The 12,974-nt window shown below is 53.1% G+C and overlaps 1 protein-coding gene across 3 annotated transcripts in view; it reads left to right on the top strand.

The window, feature by feature from the left end:
• The window catches only part of SEZ6L (seizure related 6 homolog like), a 194,453-nt gene extending 183,517 nt beyond the window's left edge, over window positions 1-10,936 (top strand). Inside the window, exons 15-17 of one of the 3 annotated variants that reach the window (XM_070066047.2) lie at window positions 1,540-1,651; window positions 2,663-2,765; window positions 7,801-10,936. In XM_070066047.2, the coding sequence (XP_069922148.2) occupies window positions 1,540-1,651; window positions 2,663-2,765; window positions 7,801-7,830 (245 nt within the window). In that variant the 3' untranslated portion in view covers window positions 7,831-10,936. Of the gene's footprint in view, window positions 1-1,536; window positions 1,652-2,662; window positions 2,766-7,800 lie in introns of all 3 variants that reach the window. The other 2 variants (XM_070066048.2, XM_070066049.2) reach the window with 2 other exon arrangements.
• The last annotated feature ends 2,038 nt before the right edge of the window (window positions 10,937-12,974 follow it).

Below are 12,974 nucleotides of genomic sequence, written 5' to 3' on the forward strand. Positions count from 1 at the left end.
CTCCAGGTCTTCCCGCCCGTCCCCCAACTTGGCCCCTCGTCTCTCCCACCGCCTGTTTCTACTTCCTTTATTGAGCAAGGTTGGCGAATATGGAACGGGTGTCAGGAAGCTACCCAGGATCTTATCTCGAGTTCTGTATGTGTTTCATGGTCCTGTGTCCCTTCCCGTGGCTTCCCATATGTAAAGGGTTGGACACGCTGTGTCAGCTCGGGACAAAGCTGCTCACCTGCACTGTGAGGGGTCGCTCAGCGCTCGGGGGCTCCATGGCGATGCTGTGTGCACAGGCTTTCTTTTTTTTTTAATTTTTTTATTTATTTATTTTTTGACAGGCAGAGTGGACAGTGAGAGAGAGAGACAGAAAGGTCTTCCTTTGCCGTTGGTTCACCCTCCAATGGCCGCCGTGGCCGGCGCGCTGCGGCCAGCACACCGCGCTGATCCGATGGCAGGAGCCAGGAGCCAGGTGCTTTTCCTGGTCTCCCATGGGGTGCAGGGCCCAATCACCTGGGCCATCCTCCACTGCACTCCCTGGCCACAGCAGAGAGCTGGCCTGGAAGAGGGGCAACCGGGACAGAATCCGGCGCCCCAACCAGTACTAGAACCCGGTGTGCCGGCACCGCTAGGTGGAGGATTACCCTAGTGAGCCACGGCGCCGGCCCTGCACAGGCTTTCATCCCAGGCATCAGGGTGGGTTTTTCAGACCCCATAAATGGGAGCACAGCTGAGCTTTGTTGGACAGGACCGTAGAGCTGTCAGAGCCCCCCCCCACCCCCACCAAATTTCTAGAAGAGGTGTTACATCTCCTTCAAGCCCCTCGGGGGAAGCATCTGTGGCCCCCACAACACCTACCAACCACACTTCTCCCGGCTGCCACCAAGGTTCAGCCAGAGCCTCCAGTGAGACCCACAGGGCTGCCTGAGAATGGGGCCTCCGAGAAGCAACAGTTGGGGTAGCCTCAGGCTGTGCAGGGCTGAGAGCCGTCCCGGCTGCTCAGAGCCCATTCCTGGACTGGAATCTGACCGAGCAGATCTGGGAGAGGCTGCCCACTGTCCCTGGGGGCAGGGAAGCAGTGAGATTTGGGAACCCCAGCTTGGCAGCCTGGCGGCTCATGGACAGGGTCTTGGGAGCAGGTGTATCCCTACTTCTCCCTACTTTGTGATATGTCCAATGAGTCCCCCTTCCCAGCTACTGGATTTGGGGTTCTCCCCAAGCTTTCCCTTGGATTGAGTGGATAAATCCCCAAACTTCCGCTGCTCATATGAGCATGGTTATGGTCAAGACGCAAACAATGTCGTCCCCTGAAGCCGTCCTGCCTAAGCGGGACCCTGGGACCCCTCTTAGAGGGCCGCAGCTGCCGTTTCCATCCTGCTCTCTGCCACCTCTCCCCTTGGGCACAATCCTCCACTACCCCAGGCTGTGTGATGCCAGCTCTTGGAGTAGGCGCAAAGCTGGGAAGGCAGGTGCCCACCTGAGAGCTGGGAAGCTGCTGTGTGTACCGGGTGGATGCAGAATGAAGGCCTCACCGGCTTGTGTGTTCAGTAGCAGAAGCGGCAGCGGAGTCGTCGCTGGAAGGCGGAGACATGGCCCTGGCTATCTTCATCCCGGTTCTCATCATCTCTTTACTGCTGGGAGGAGCCTATATTTACATCACAAGGTAGGAAGCTGGAAGGAGATGGGGCTGCGGCTCCCTCCCTCACTCCCCCACCAGCGGGTCACCTCTCAGAGCCTCAAGGTCTCTGCCTAGAGTGTGGGGACAGTGATGTTCAACCAGAAAATGCTTGGGACCAAGAGATCTGGCATAAAAGGGTTTATTGAGCTGTGACAGACGCTAGCCCGAAAGACGGGGCCTGGACCAAGTTCCCATAGCAACCAGCAGCAAGGCTAGGGAGCTACTGAAAAAATACCAGAGCTCAGAGCATGGCCGTCTAACAAGCATTTGGGACAGGAAGGCTTTAATTATTCACACTCAGCCTGCATCGGCTACAGATGAGAGAGGTGGGAGTGTGCAGAGCTGGGGAAACTGAGGCAGGAGGGCCGTCCACCGGGACAAGCGGCTGCAGCTCCTGGATGGGATGGAGGCGGTGCTGCCAGGGGCCAGGGTGCGGTGCCGGTTACGGCTGTAACGTCCGTTCAGTGATGCAAACTGGTGCTGTGATTTGTCAATGGGTGAGCCTCCCGCCGGCCCTGCCCCAGGTCCCTGGAATTTAATTTAGGACACCTGGGAATTTTACCCTTCTCTTTGGCACTCAAGTGATTGCAGAGATGGCGTGATGGAACCCAATCGCAGGGATAAACATGGATCCGGGCACCCGCCCCGCCTCTGGGGAGGGGGCTGAGCTCACAGGGCTTAGGGTCCAATGGGGGCACAGACACGGCCAGGGGCTCTGACACCTCCATCCCTTACTCATTCACTCAACAAATGGGGACCGACAGTCTCACGCGTGCCAGGCGTTGTCCCAGGCGCTGGAGGCGTAGAGGCTGCCTTGGGTAAAGAGGGGAGATGCTACGCTATGCCCAGAGCTTCACTGCTTCATCCCATTCCTGTGTAGCATGCCCCACCCTCGCTGCCGCTCGCGGGAGGTGGCACCAGCGGCCGCTCTCAACGTTGTCGTTCGCGCCCTCGAAGGAGAGAAGTGACACCGCCTCCCTCTTGTTTCCTCTGCAGATGCCGCTACTACTCCAGCCTGCGCCTGCCACTGGTGTACTCCCACCCCTATAGCCAGATCACCGTGGAGACGGAGTTCGACAACCCCATTTACGAGACGGGGGTGAGCCAGCCTCTCTCCTCTCCTCCTCTGCCCCTCGTGGCTCTGAATCCACTCACAGCAAAAAGGGAGGGGCCTTCCTTTTGTGCAGGGGCAATGACATCCACAGAGGACACCAGCCCCGATCCTGTCTCGCCTCCCTGCCCCGCCCAGGGCCCCTACAGGGATCATGGCAGGGAGGAGCCAGCTCCTGTTCCCAGGACCCTCAGAGAAAGGGTCCAGGTGTGTGAGGCCCACAGTGGCCTGGTGGCAGTGCCCGGCATCCCTACTGTCTCCGTCCCTGTTCTGTCACTGGGTCAAAATGCCCGAGACAGGTAACTCACAAAGAACACGGTGCACGTGGCTCACGGTTCTGAAGCCTGGGAAATCCCATAGCAGGGTGTTGGCACCGGTGAGGGCCCTCTCGCTGCATCCAGACACAGCAGTGAGCATCCCATGGCACTAACGGGCACCAACCGGGGGCTTCCCGTGACCTCACCTAACCCTGATCACCTCCCAAAGTCCCCTTCTCTAATCACCGTAGCACCGGTCTTGGGGTATTGAGTTTGCAGCAGCTGACATCTGGGGAGACGCGTTCCAGCCCCGCCTGGTGCACATCTTACTGTGTGCAGCTCCTTACTGAATGGCAGCACCCCTGCATGTTTGGGATCCAGGCCCCGTGCAGTCATGAACCAGACCTGTGCAGCCACGAATGAGCTCACGGCGTGGCACAGGAGGCAGAGAGCGGGCGTAGTAACATCAACAGCCGCCCCGCCCCACCACGCACTTCAAACGCACCAGCTCCTTGAGTCTTTGCAAGCTGCTGCCTCGGATTGGCCAACGTGGAGGTCCTGATCTGAGAGAGGAAAAACTGATTTGGTTGAGGTTGTGCAGAGCCGGGATGCGCAGCCGGGAGCCAAGGCACAAGCTCCACCCAATGCTCTGGCACATTGCACTGTCCCGCCTCCCCCTGTCAACACGCCCATGGGCGTTTCCATGACGATGACTCATCATGTTAAGGACTGGGATGAAAACTGGACAGGGCAGTGATGTGTGTGATGGGGAACACGTTTCTAAGATTTATTTTATGTGTTTGAAAGCAGAGTTAGAGAGAGAGAGAGAGAGAGAGAGAGAGAGAGAGAGAGAGAGAGAGAAGAGCGCTCTTCCATCCGCTGGTTCACTCCCCAAATGGCCCCAATGGCCAGAGCTGGGCCAGTCTGAAGCCAGGAGCCTGGAGCCTCTTCTGGGTCTCCCATGCAGGTGCAGGGGTCCAGGGACTTGGGCCATCCGCTGCTGCTTTCCCAAGCGCATTAACAGGAAGCTGGATAGGAAATGGAGCAACTGGGACTCGGACCGGCACCCAAATGGGTTGCCAGCATCGCAGACCGCAGCTTTACCTGCTGTGCTACAACGCCGGCCCCGATATTTTTGAGAAAGCGACCATAAAGCTGAGACATGGAGGGTAGGTGGAATGCAGAGGCAGAAGGTAGACTTCAGAAGACACCTCGCAGCAAGGAGAGCATGTGCAAAGGCCCAGAGGCACATGTGAAGGGCTGGTAATGACTGCAAACCACAGCCCTTCCAATTCATTCCCTGTAGGATGACTGACCTGCCACCATCTCCCAATGTTTGTGGTGGCGTAAACTTGACTTGTTCCTTGTCCCTGAAACTTTTCCCTCACTCCACCTCAAAGCACCTGTGTTGGTTCTTTATTGATGTATAATGATATTATCTAGGACCCTAAAACAATACACTCTTTTTTTAAAAGATTTATTTATTTATTTGAAAGAAGTACAAAGAGAGAGAAGAGGCGGGGAGGGGAGAGGGTCTTCTATCCGATAGTTCACTCCTCAATTGGCCACAATGGCTGGATCTGAAGCCAGGAGCCAGGAGCCAGGAGATTCTTCCGGGTCTCCCATGTGGGTACAGGGGCCCAAGGACTTGGGCCATCTTCTACTGCTTTCCCAGGCCATAGCAGAGAGCTGAACAGAAAGTGGAGCAGCTGGGTCTTGAACTGGCACCCATATGGAATGCCAGCGCTTCAGACCACGGTGTTAACCCACTATGCCACAGTTCCAGCCCCAACACATTCTTATTATCCCAGACTTTCTACGAGCTGGGAAACCAGGCACAGCTTAGCTGGGTCCTCTGTTATGAAGCAGCAGTTGGGGCTATACTCTCTTCTTTAAAAAAAACGCATTTTCCATCAACTTTTTTTTAAGATTTATTTATTTATTTGAAAGGCAGAGTTATGGGGCCGGTGCTGTGGAGTAGTAGGTTAAGCCACCGCCTGCAGTGCCGGCATCCCATATGGGCAGTGGTTCGTGTCCCAGCTGCTCCACTTCCAATCCAGCCTCCTGCTAATGCACCTGGGAAAGCAGCAGAAGACGGTCCAAGTGCTTGGGCCCCTGCACCCACATGGGAAAACAGAAAGAAGCTCCTGGCTCCTGGCTCCTGGCTTTGTATTGGCGCAGCTCCAGCTGTTGTGGCCATTTGGGAAGTGAGCTAACAAAATGGCTATGTGGTGGGCCAGCTAGGCTGAAACCAGGAGCCAGAGCTCCTTCTGAGTCTCTCACATGGAAGTGGAGCAGCCGGGGCTCGAACTGGTGCCCATAAGGGATGCTGGCACCTCAAGCGGCAGCTTCACTGGCTATGCCACAGTGCTGGCCCCCTACCCTCGCTTATGGCTGCACCAGGGAAGGATCTACCTCCAAGCTCACATGGGTGCTGACAGCACCCCATTCCTCGACGTGTGTGGCTTCAGTTTCTTGCAGACTGTGTTCCAGAGGCCGTTGCTTTCCGTAGGGGGTTCCGTAGTGTCGCTCCCCCTCTTCGTGGAGGAACGACACAGGACCCTGCGCTATTCTTTCGTCTGCTCGGCCCTTCCGGGTTTGCTGCTGGTTCTTCCCGGGTTGGCTACTGACCCTTCCACCTCCGTGGAAGGGCGGTTCCCCCTGCCACTTTTCCCCACTTCCGCGGGGGAGCGGCACACCGCCGGCCGGCTCTCTTGGGGGCTGCACAGGTGTTCCTTCACATAGATGTTCCTCTTAGATGTTCCTGGTGCATGCCATCTCTCTCCTCCTTTATAGTCCTCCTCCGCCAATCCCAACTCGGCTGCCCACACGCCGAGTACGCTGCTCTCCTCCAATCAGGAGCAGGATCAGCTCCTGGAGGTCATCACTCAAGCTGGCAAGAGGCAGCTGAGTAGAAGCTGTTTTCTCCTCTCCCAGCGCCATATTGTGGGAGAGCAGATGCATAGAATAAGTCTTAATTCCAGTAACTTAGTCTAGTCTGAGTTGCTCCCCACACGTAGGGCAGCTTACTTTCGCAAACCTACCAGGAGGGTCTTTTTGAAAGGAGGAAGTCACAGTCCTGTGCAATGTCAACACAGAGGCAAGGCCACTGCCCAGCGCCTTTGCATTCTGTTGGTTAGAATCAAACCCTGGGGCTGGCGCTGTGGCATAGTGGGTAAAGCCACCGCCTGCAGCGCCACATCCGATATGGGAGCTGGTTCGAGTCCTGGCCGCTCCACTTTTGATCCAGCTCCCTACTGATGGCCTGGGAAAGCAGTAGAAGATGGCCCAAGTCCTTGGGCCCCTGCACCCATGTGGGAGACCTAGAATAAGCTCCTGGCTCCTGGCTTCAGATCAGCACAGCTCTAGCCATTGTGGCCAATTGGGGAGTGAACCAGCAGATGGAAGACCTCTCTTTCTCTCTCTCTCTCTCTGTAACTCTGCCTTTCAAATAAGTTGGTAAATCTTTAAAAGAAAGAGAAATAAAGAAATAAAGAAATAAAGGAAGGAAGGAAGGAAGGAAGGAAGGAAGGAAGGAAGGAAGGAAGGAAGGAAGGAAGGAAGGATCCAGTCCCAAGGGCATGAACACCAGGAGATGGGGACAATGGGGACCACTCTAGAGTCCACCCACCTTCCTTCCCGTCAACCAGGAGCCATAGGTGTCGCTGCCCATCCCGCGTGGGCCCAGCAGGAACCTGAGTCCCATGGCAGTCACCACCTCCAGGGCTGAGCTCACAGCCCTGCTCCTCCGCGCAGGTGCCAGAAACACATTGTGCACACTCCCTAAATATTGGCGAAATCAAACTGGTTTAGACCAGTTGCCACCCCCGTGTAGTAGTCATTGCAAGTAGAACTTGTGATAGCAGGACCTACATTATCTTACATTGCATTTAACTTGCTTCCAGGTCCTGAAAGAAGGCTATGCTGATGAAAAAAAAAATATATATATATATATAGCATTTAGATACTAGGTTTTGTGCATGCTTCTTAGTAGGGTCTGTCGGTTACCTGGAGCTGAGTAACAACCCCAGATCTGAGTGGCAATGGGAGTGTGTCCATCAGGCCATGACGAGTGTGTGGAACTGGTTTCGGCCAGATGGTGATGCTGGGTTGACTTTGGTCCAGGGAATGCAACTCTGTCCCCTATGTCATCCATCCTCCCCCTGGTGACCCAAGGCCAGTGGGGCCTGCCCTACTCACGGGTGTTAGAAGGATGGGACGAGACAAGCAGAGCACACAAGCACAGTCCAAGCACCTGTTATGCACCATTTGTTTGCAATCTGGCAGCAGAAGCAAGTTGTGGTCAGGGTGGAAGGAACTACGGTTTGGATAGGGTTTGGTTGCGCCTCCCATGGTGAAACATTGAGGATGGGAGCTTAACTCAGCTGCAGTGGCCAGAGGCAAAGCCGCTGGGAGGTGAGTAGAGTGAGATAGGGTCATTGGGGTGGAGCCCCCTGCTGGTGGGGCGTTTTATAAGAAGAGAGAGAAAGAGCAGAAAGACACATGTACACACAGCATGTCTCTTGCTGTGGTCGCTGGGCAGCCAGGAAGGTCCCTAAAACTAGCACCTGCTGACCCACAAGCCAAAATAGACCTCTTTTCTCTCTGTCGCAGCCTGTGTCAGGTACGTCTTTATAGCAATGAAAAACTGGCCGCTCCAGGACAGTGCAGAGTCAGCCAAGGGCATGACCGCAGGGGGCAACGAAGGGCTGGAGCCCACCCTGTCCCGCAAAGGCTCACCCAGCCTGTGCTTGTCTCTCCTGCAGGAAACCAGAGAGTATGAGGTGTCCATCTAAAGACCGCTGCCCTCGCCAAGGGACCTTACAGAGACGAACTCAGCCACAGCCTCCTCGAGACGCGTGTCCAGAGATGAAGTGCCATGCGATGGCAACCCCAGAGCGTCTGCTCTCTTTGCTCTGGACTTTCGATTGAAGAACTTGCTGTTTTCTTCACTGTATTTATTATATTTAAAAATTGAAATAGGTGTGGTTCGATGTGTTCAGGCTGGGGCCGGATTCGTTCAACAGCCTCAGTTCTGAAGGCAGGTGGAAGACTTGCAAATGGCAAACAGCAATGGCTACAAAAATAAACAACCCCAGATGGAATTTCTACCATCGGCAATGCCATGCTAAGGGTGCAGCAGCATCCGACTGCATGAACTTGGGAACCCATGCCCGTGGTGTGTTTCTTACAAGTCCCGGGATCAGGTTGGAAAGGTATTGTGTGTTGGATGAACTTGGGTTGGAATTTGACTGGAGTACTTAAGCGCATTCTTGGAGATCTGCTCCAAAACAAATCCCGTGTCCTCTCTTCCAAGGTTATGAGCTTCTCAAGGGTCTCACGCTTCCCACACCACCACCTGCCATGGTCCCACATTCCATAAATACGCCCTCTTGGCACCCCGGCCTCACTGGACGCTGGCTGGGTGAGAAGATGTCTTCTTTTAATGCTGAGCAGTCCAAATGCTCCGATGAAGAAGTGGCCATGCAGGGAACGTGGGGTGAAAATGTTCTTTTCTTTGCAATTCCTTCAACCACAAAAGACAGGTCACTGATGCTACAGGGGGCGGAGTCCACGTGCTTGTTGGCCAAGGTCACCTTTGAGCTGTGATGACAAATCCGCGGGCTTGGGAGATGCAGAAAGCTTTGTCCCTAGGGTCAGAAGGGTTTGGGCTGGGAAGGGGGAAACGGCATGTTCTGAACCCCAGGGGTGAGCTGTTTCTCTCCCCATGGTTCTGGCACGCCTCCGCCTTCCAGCTAGGGGGAGACCTGTGGGTCTGCTGCCATCAGAAACAGACTCGCATGCAAGTATTCCAGGAATGGTCTGAGGAGAGGAAGCCCCTCCTCTCCTCTCTGAAGCTGTCTGGAGGTTGGACGGTGGCGTGAATGCTGACTGTGGCGGGTACAAGAACAGGAACGGGGCGTGTAGAACCTCAGCCACCCCACAACGGGCTGGGCATCATCTGACATGACCATCAACAAGGAGGGGAGAAATTTCAGGTGTCATAGCCACACATCTGGTCGCATGGGCTTCCTTAGCGTCCTTTTGCCCAGCCTCGTGGGACTGCTGAGTGTGTGACAGTCGGGGAGGTTCTTTTGTAAAAGTCAGGGGGCAGAGGGTGCACGGAAGGGCCAGTACACGTGGAGGCAGATTCACCTCCCTGGGACCACGTGGCGACCCCATGGCTCAGACAGGCTCACCAGCTCAGTGGGTAACTTTGGGGGATTTTTTTTTTGGTGTCCTATCCCAGGCTGTCTAGAATTGTTTAAATCTGCCACTTAAAGCAAGAAAACACCCTTCTGGCTGCCACTCTAGGTGGGGAAGGGCTGGGCATCCATATTTTGGGAGCTGTTTTGGAAAGAGCAAAAGCAAGATAGGGAAGTTGGCTTCAGGTCCACACACACCCTCCCCCACACAGGAGCTCAATCTTGAGGGTCTGAGGCTGGAACAGTTTCCTTCTGTCCACAGAGAATACTGCATAGGGGCTCCTGAAGGTGTGCATTCGTGGTATGCAGTAAGAGTGAACTAAGGGCTGCACCCCATTTTATGAAGGAATCAGAGCAGTGTTCCAGGTCACATTTGGAGAAAGACAACACAAATAATGCACATTTTTTTTTTCCTATTAGATGCTTATCCTAACCCTAACCCTGGAATCATCCAGAATGACAAAAATCTATTAATGATATTTGATTTGAGAGCACACTATGGTTATGTGAAATGGAACATTTGCCTTTTGTAAGACTGAAAACACATCAAAATCTTTACTCTAACCCCTCTTTGTAAAACCTGCCAGGTCATGGCTCAGGAATTCTTATCGGCTATTGGAGTGATGGAAGAGGTGTGGGGTTTGGTTTTGGTTTTGGTTTTCCAGGAGATCAGTGTGTCAGTTCTGTTGCAGTAGCACCAGTAACCACATTTTAGAAGCTCGTTTTCACCTAGAGATGGATCATGCAAACTCAACAGTGTACAGTGTGATTGAAAAGACAGGCCGGTGTCTATTTTTCTTTTAAAAACTATCTGAATGTGTATTTGTAATGTGTAAAGGTTAAAAAAAAAAAAGACGGTAATAATTGTGCCAAAAATGTGTGAGGCATCTCATTACAATTCTGTCTGTTTTTATAAGATCATTATTAAATCCCTTGGGATTAAATATTTTGGAACAGGCTACTCTCTTGAGAATACGGATGGACTGAGCCTTCCCAGAAGCCACTCTTTGTTTTTAAAACAGTGGGGAAACACGTTTACAGAGCTCGCGAATTCCAGAGAATGCATGTGATGGCGTGTATTACATGCTAGTCCATATTAGCTGTATCTGTCAGCTGCCACCCTGTGCTTTAACAATGCACACACTCAATTCTCTTCAGCTTAGAGCTCAGCCCTTTGGTTTTCTTGTTGTTATTGTTTGCTTTTGTTTTTTTTTTTTTTTTTTTTTTTTTTGAAGAATTAGCCAACAGAATTGACCACCACCTGACGGCCATCTTTACTTGGTTCCATAAATGTGCTTTGCGCGGTGATCTTTTGAAGCCGGATCCTCAGAGGAGCCTACGAAACCTCAGGCTGATAGCTTTGAATGCCAAGCAGCTCAGGAGGAAGCAGAGTGGCTGTCTGCTCAGGATGGCAGAGCACGAGAAAGGGATGCAACTGAGGCGTGAGCCTGTGGCAAGACCCACCCTGCCATGAGATAAACCTACAGGCATGGCCTTCCTAGGTCCTTGGCTAGGCACAGGGGGTCATCGGAGGTCAGATATTGAGTTGGCCAGCACCCCAAAGGTAGGCTTTCTCTTGGGAAATTTTCGTTTTCTCGCTAAACCGAAGCAAAACAAACTTTCTAAGCTAGAATAATGAAATTGAGTCATTTTCCACTTTGTATATATTGATGCTAATAAAACGAATGAAAAAGAGTGACTCTTTCCCGGATTCTTGTTGCAAATGCTGCAGGATGACACTGGGAGGAGTATTTCTGGCTTCTGGGGGAAGTGAGGGGTAACACGTGCCGACACTTTGACTGCCACGGTGGGATGTCCCTCTCTGTAACGGTCCTGGGGATCTTTGAGAGACGTCTGGAATGAGACAGGTCACAGGGGACTTCGCACACAACTACCTCCATCTTGGTCAGCTTGAGTTGCCACACAACCACAGACTAGATGACTCCCACAACAGAAAAGTCTCTCTTTCTTTTTTAAAAGATTTGTTTATTTACTTGAAAGGCAGAGCTATAGAGAGATGGGCGGGGTGGGGGGGTGGAGAGAGGTCTTCCATCCACTGGTTCACTTCCCCAGATGATGGCAACAGCCAGGGCTGGGCCAGGCAGAAGCCAGGAGCCTGGAACTCCATCCAGACCTCCCATATGAGCGGCAAGGGTCCAAGCACTTGAACCATCTTCTGGTGTTTTCCCAGGAGCGTTAGCAGGGAGCTAGGTCAGAAGCGGAGCCCATATGAGATGCTGGCATTGCAGGCAGTGGCTTAACCTGCTTGCCACAACACCAGCACCAGAAATGTGTTTCTTACGTTATGAAAGCTGGAAGGATCAAGATCAGGGAGCCAGCCAATCCGGTTCCTGGTGAGGACTCTTCCTGGTTTGCCCGAAGATGGCCTCTGACTTCATTGTTACATGGTGGAGGGAGGGAAGATGGTGGGGGAGAAAGAGAGAGAGAGAGAGAAAGAGAGAGAGAGAGAGAGAGAGATCATCTTAGCACACCGCAGTGGTGTCCTTATGAACAAATCTAACCTGAGTTATCCATTGAGGGTTCTGTGTCACATGGGTGGTTAGGGCTTCAACATACAACCTCTGAGGGAGCACGGTTCTGTCCACAGCATTCGATCCCTGGCCCTTTAAAATCTGAGTCCTTCTGGAATACAAAACGTGTCCATTCCCCTCCCACAGCCCCCAAGGCGTTAGCACGTTCCAGCATCCTCTCCAGTGGCCAAGGTGTCATCTGTGTCTCTGGGGAGACTCCAGCTTTGATTCATCTGGAGGCCAAATTGGTCTCCATCTCTGCCTGTGACACCAAACAATGTATGTTGCTTCTGAAATACAACAGTGGGACAGCCGTGGGCGGACATTCAAGAAAAGGGTGATGATGGGTCTCAAGCAAGTTCCAAACCTAGCAATGCCAGCTGAATTAGTGCTTTCAGAGTAGGGATAATTCTGATGGGTTGGATGCTCTGGGTATACCTGTGAGAGTGCGAGTGGTTTCTGATGGGGTTGACACGTGGAGTGGTAAACTCGGTAAAGCAGACTGCCCTTCTGAACATTGGCAGTGGTTATGCAGTCCACCAAAGATCGGAACCAAACTAAGAGGCTGACACACTCACGAGTCACTGGGAGCCTCCTGCTCTGAGCTGGGGCGCTGGCCTTTGATGAGCTTTGACTCTGTGGTGTCTCCAGCCTGCTGATCTCAGGAATGGACCTTAGACGGCCAGCTCCCTGGGGCCGTGGCCTTTAGGACTTGGGCTGGAGCGACCCGTCCACCTTCCAGGGCCTCTTGGTTGCTGATTGCAGATCTGGAGACGTCTCAGGCTCTGAGACTGTGGGACCCGATTCCTTACAATAGATCTCTCCCCTGCACCCCACTCTTCCCTCCCTCTTCTCCTACTCCCATGCACTGTATGGGTCTGTTTCTCGGGCAAACCCTGGCTAATTCATATTTCGGTATTGACAGGTGGATTTCTGCTGAGAAAATTCCTGGAACAGTAGAAGCAGCTTTGGAACTGAGCAATGGGTAGAGACCGGAGGAGTTTTGAGGCAGATTGTAGAAAAATGCTACAATGTGTTGAGCAGAAAGTTGGTATAAATATGGATGGGAAAGGCCATTCGGGTGAATCTCAGACAGAAACAAGCAACACGCCATTGGGAACTGGAGGAAAAGTGATCGTAGTCGAATGTGGGAAGAACGTAGGTAACCATGGTTCTAGTGCTTTGTGCAAGGTGCAGCTTGTG

The sequence above is a fragment of the Oryctolagus cuniculus genome, chromosome 21 (genome assembly GCF_051225735.1).
Source record: "Oryctolagus cuniculus isolate XC-2025 breed Fujian yellow rabbit chromosome 21, ASM5122573v1, whole genome shotgun sequence".
In the NCBI taxonomy this organism is placed as follows: Eukaryota; Metazoa; Chordata; class Mammalia; order Lagomorpha; family Leporidae; genus Oryctolagus; species Oryctolagus cuniculus.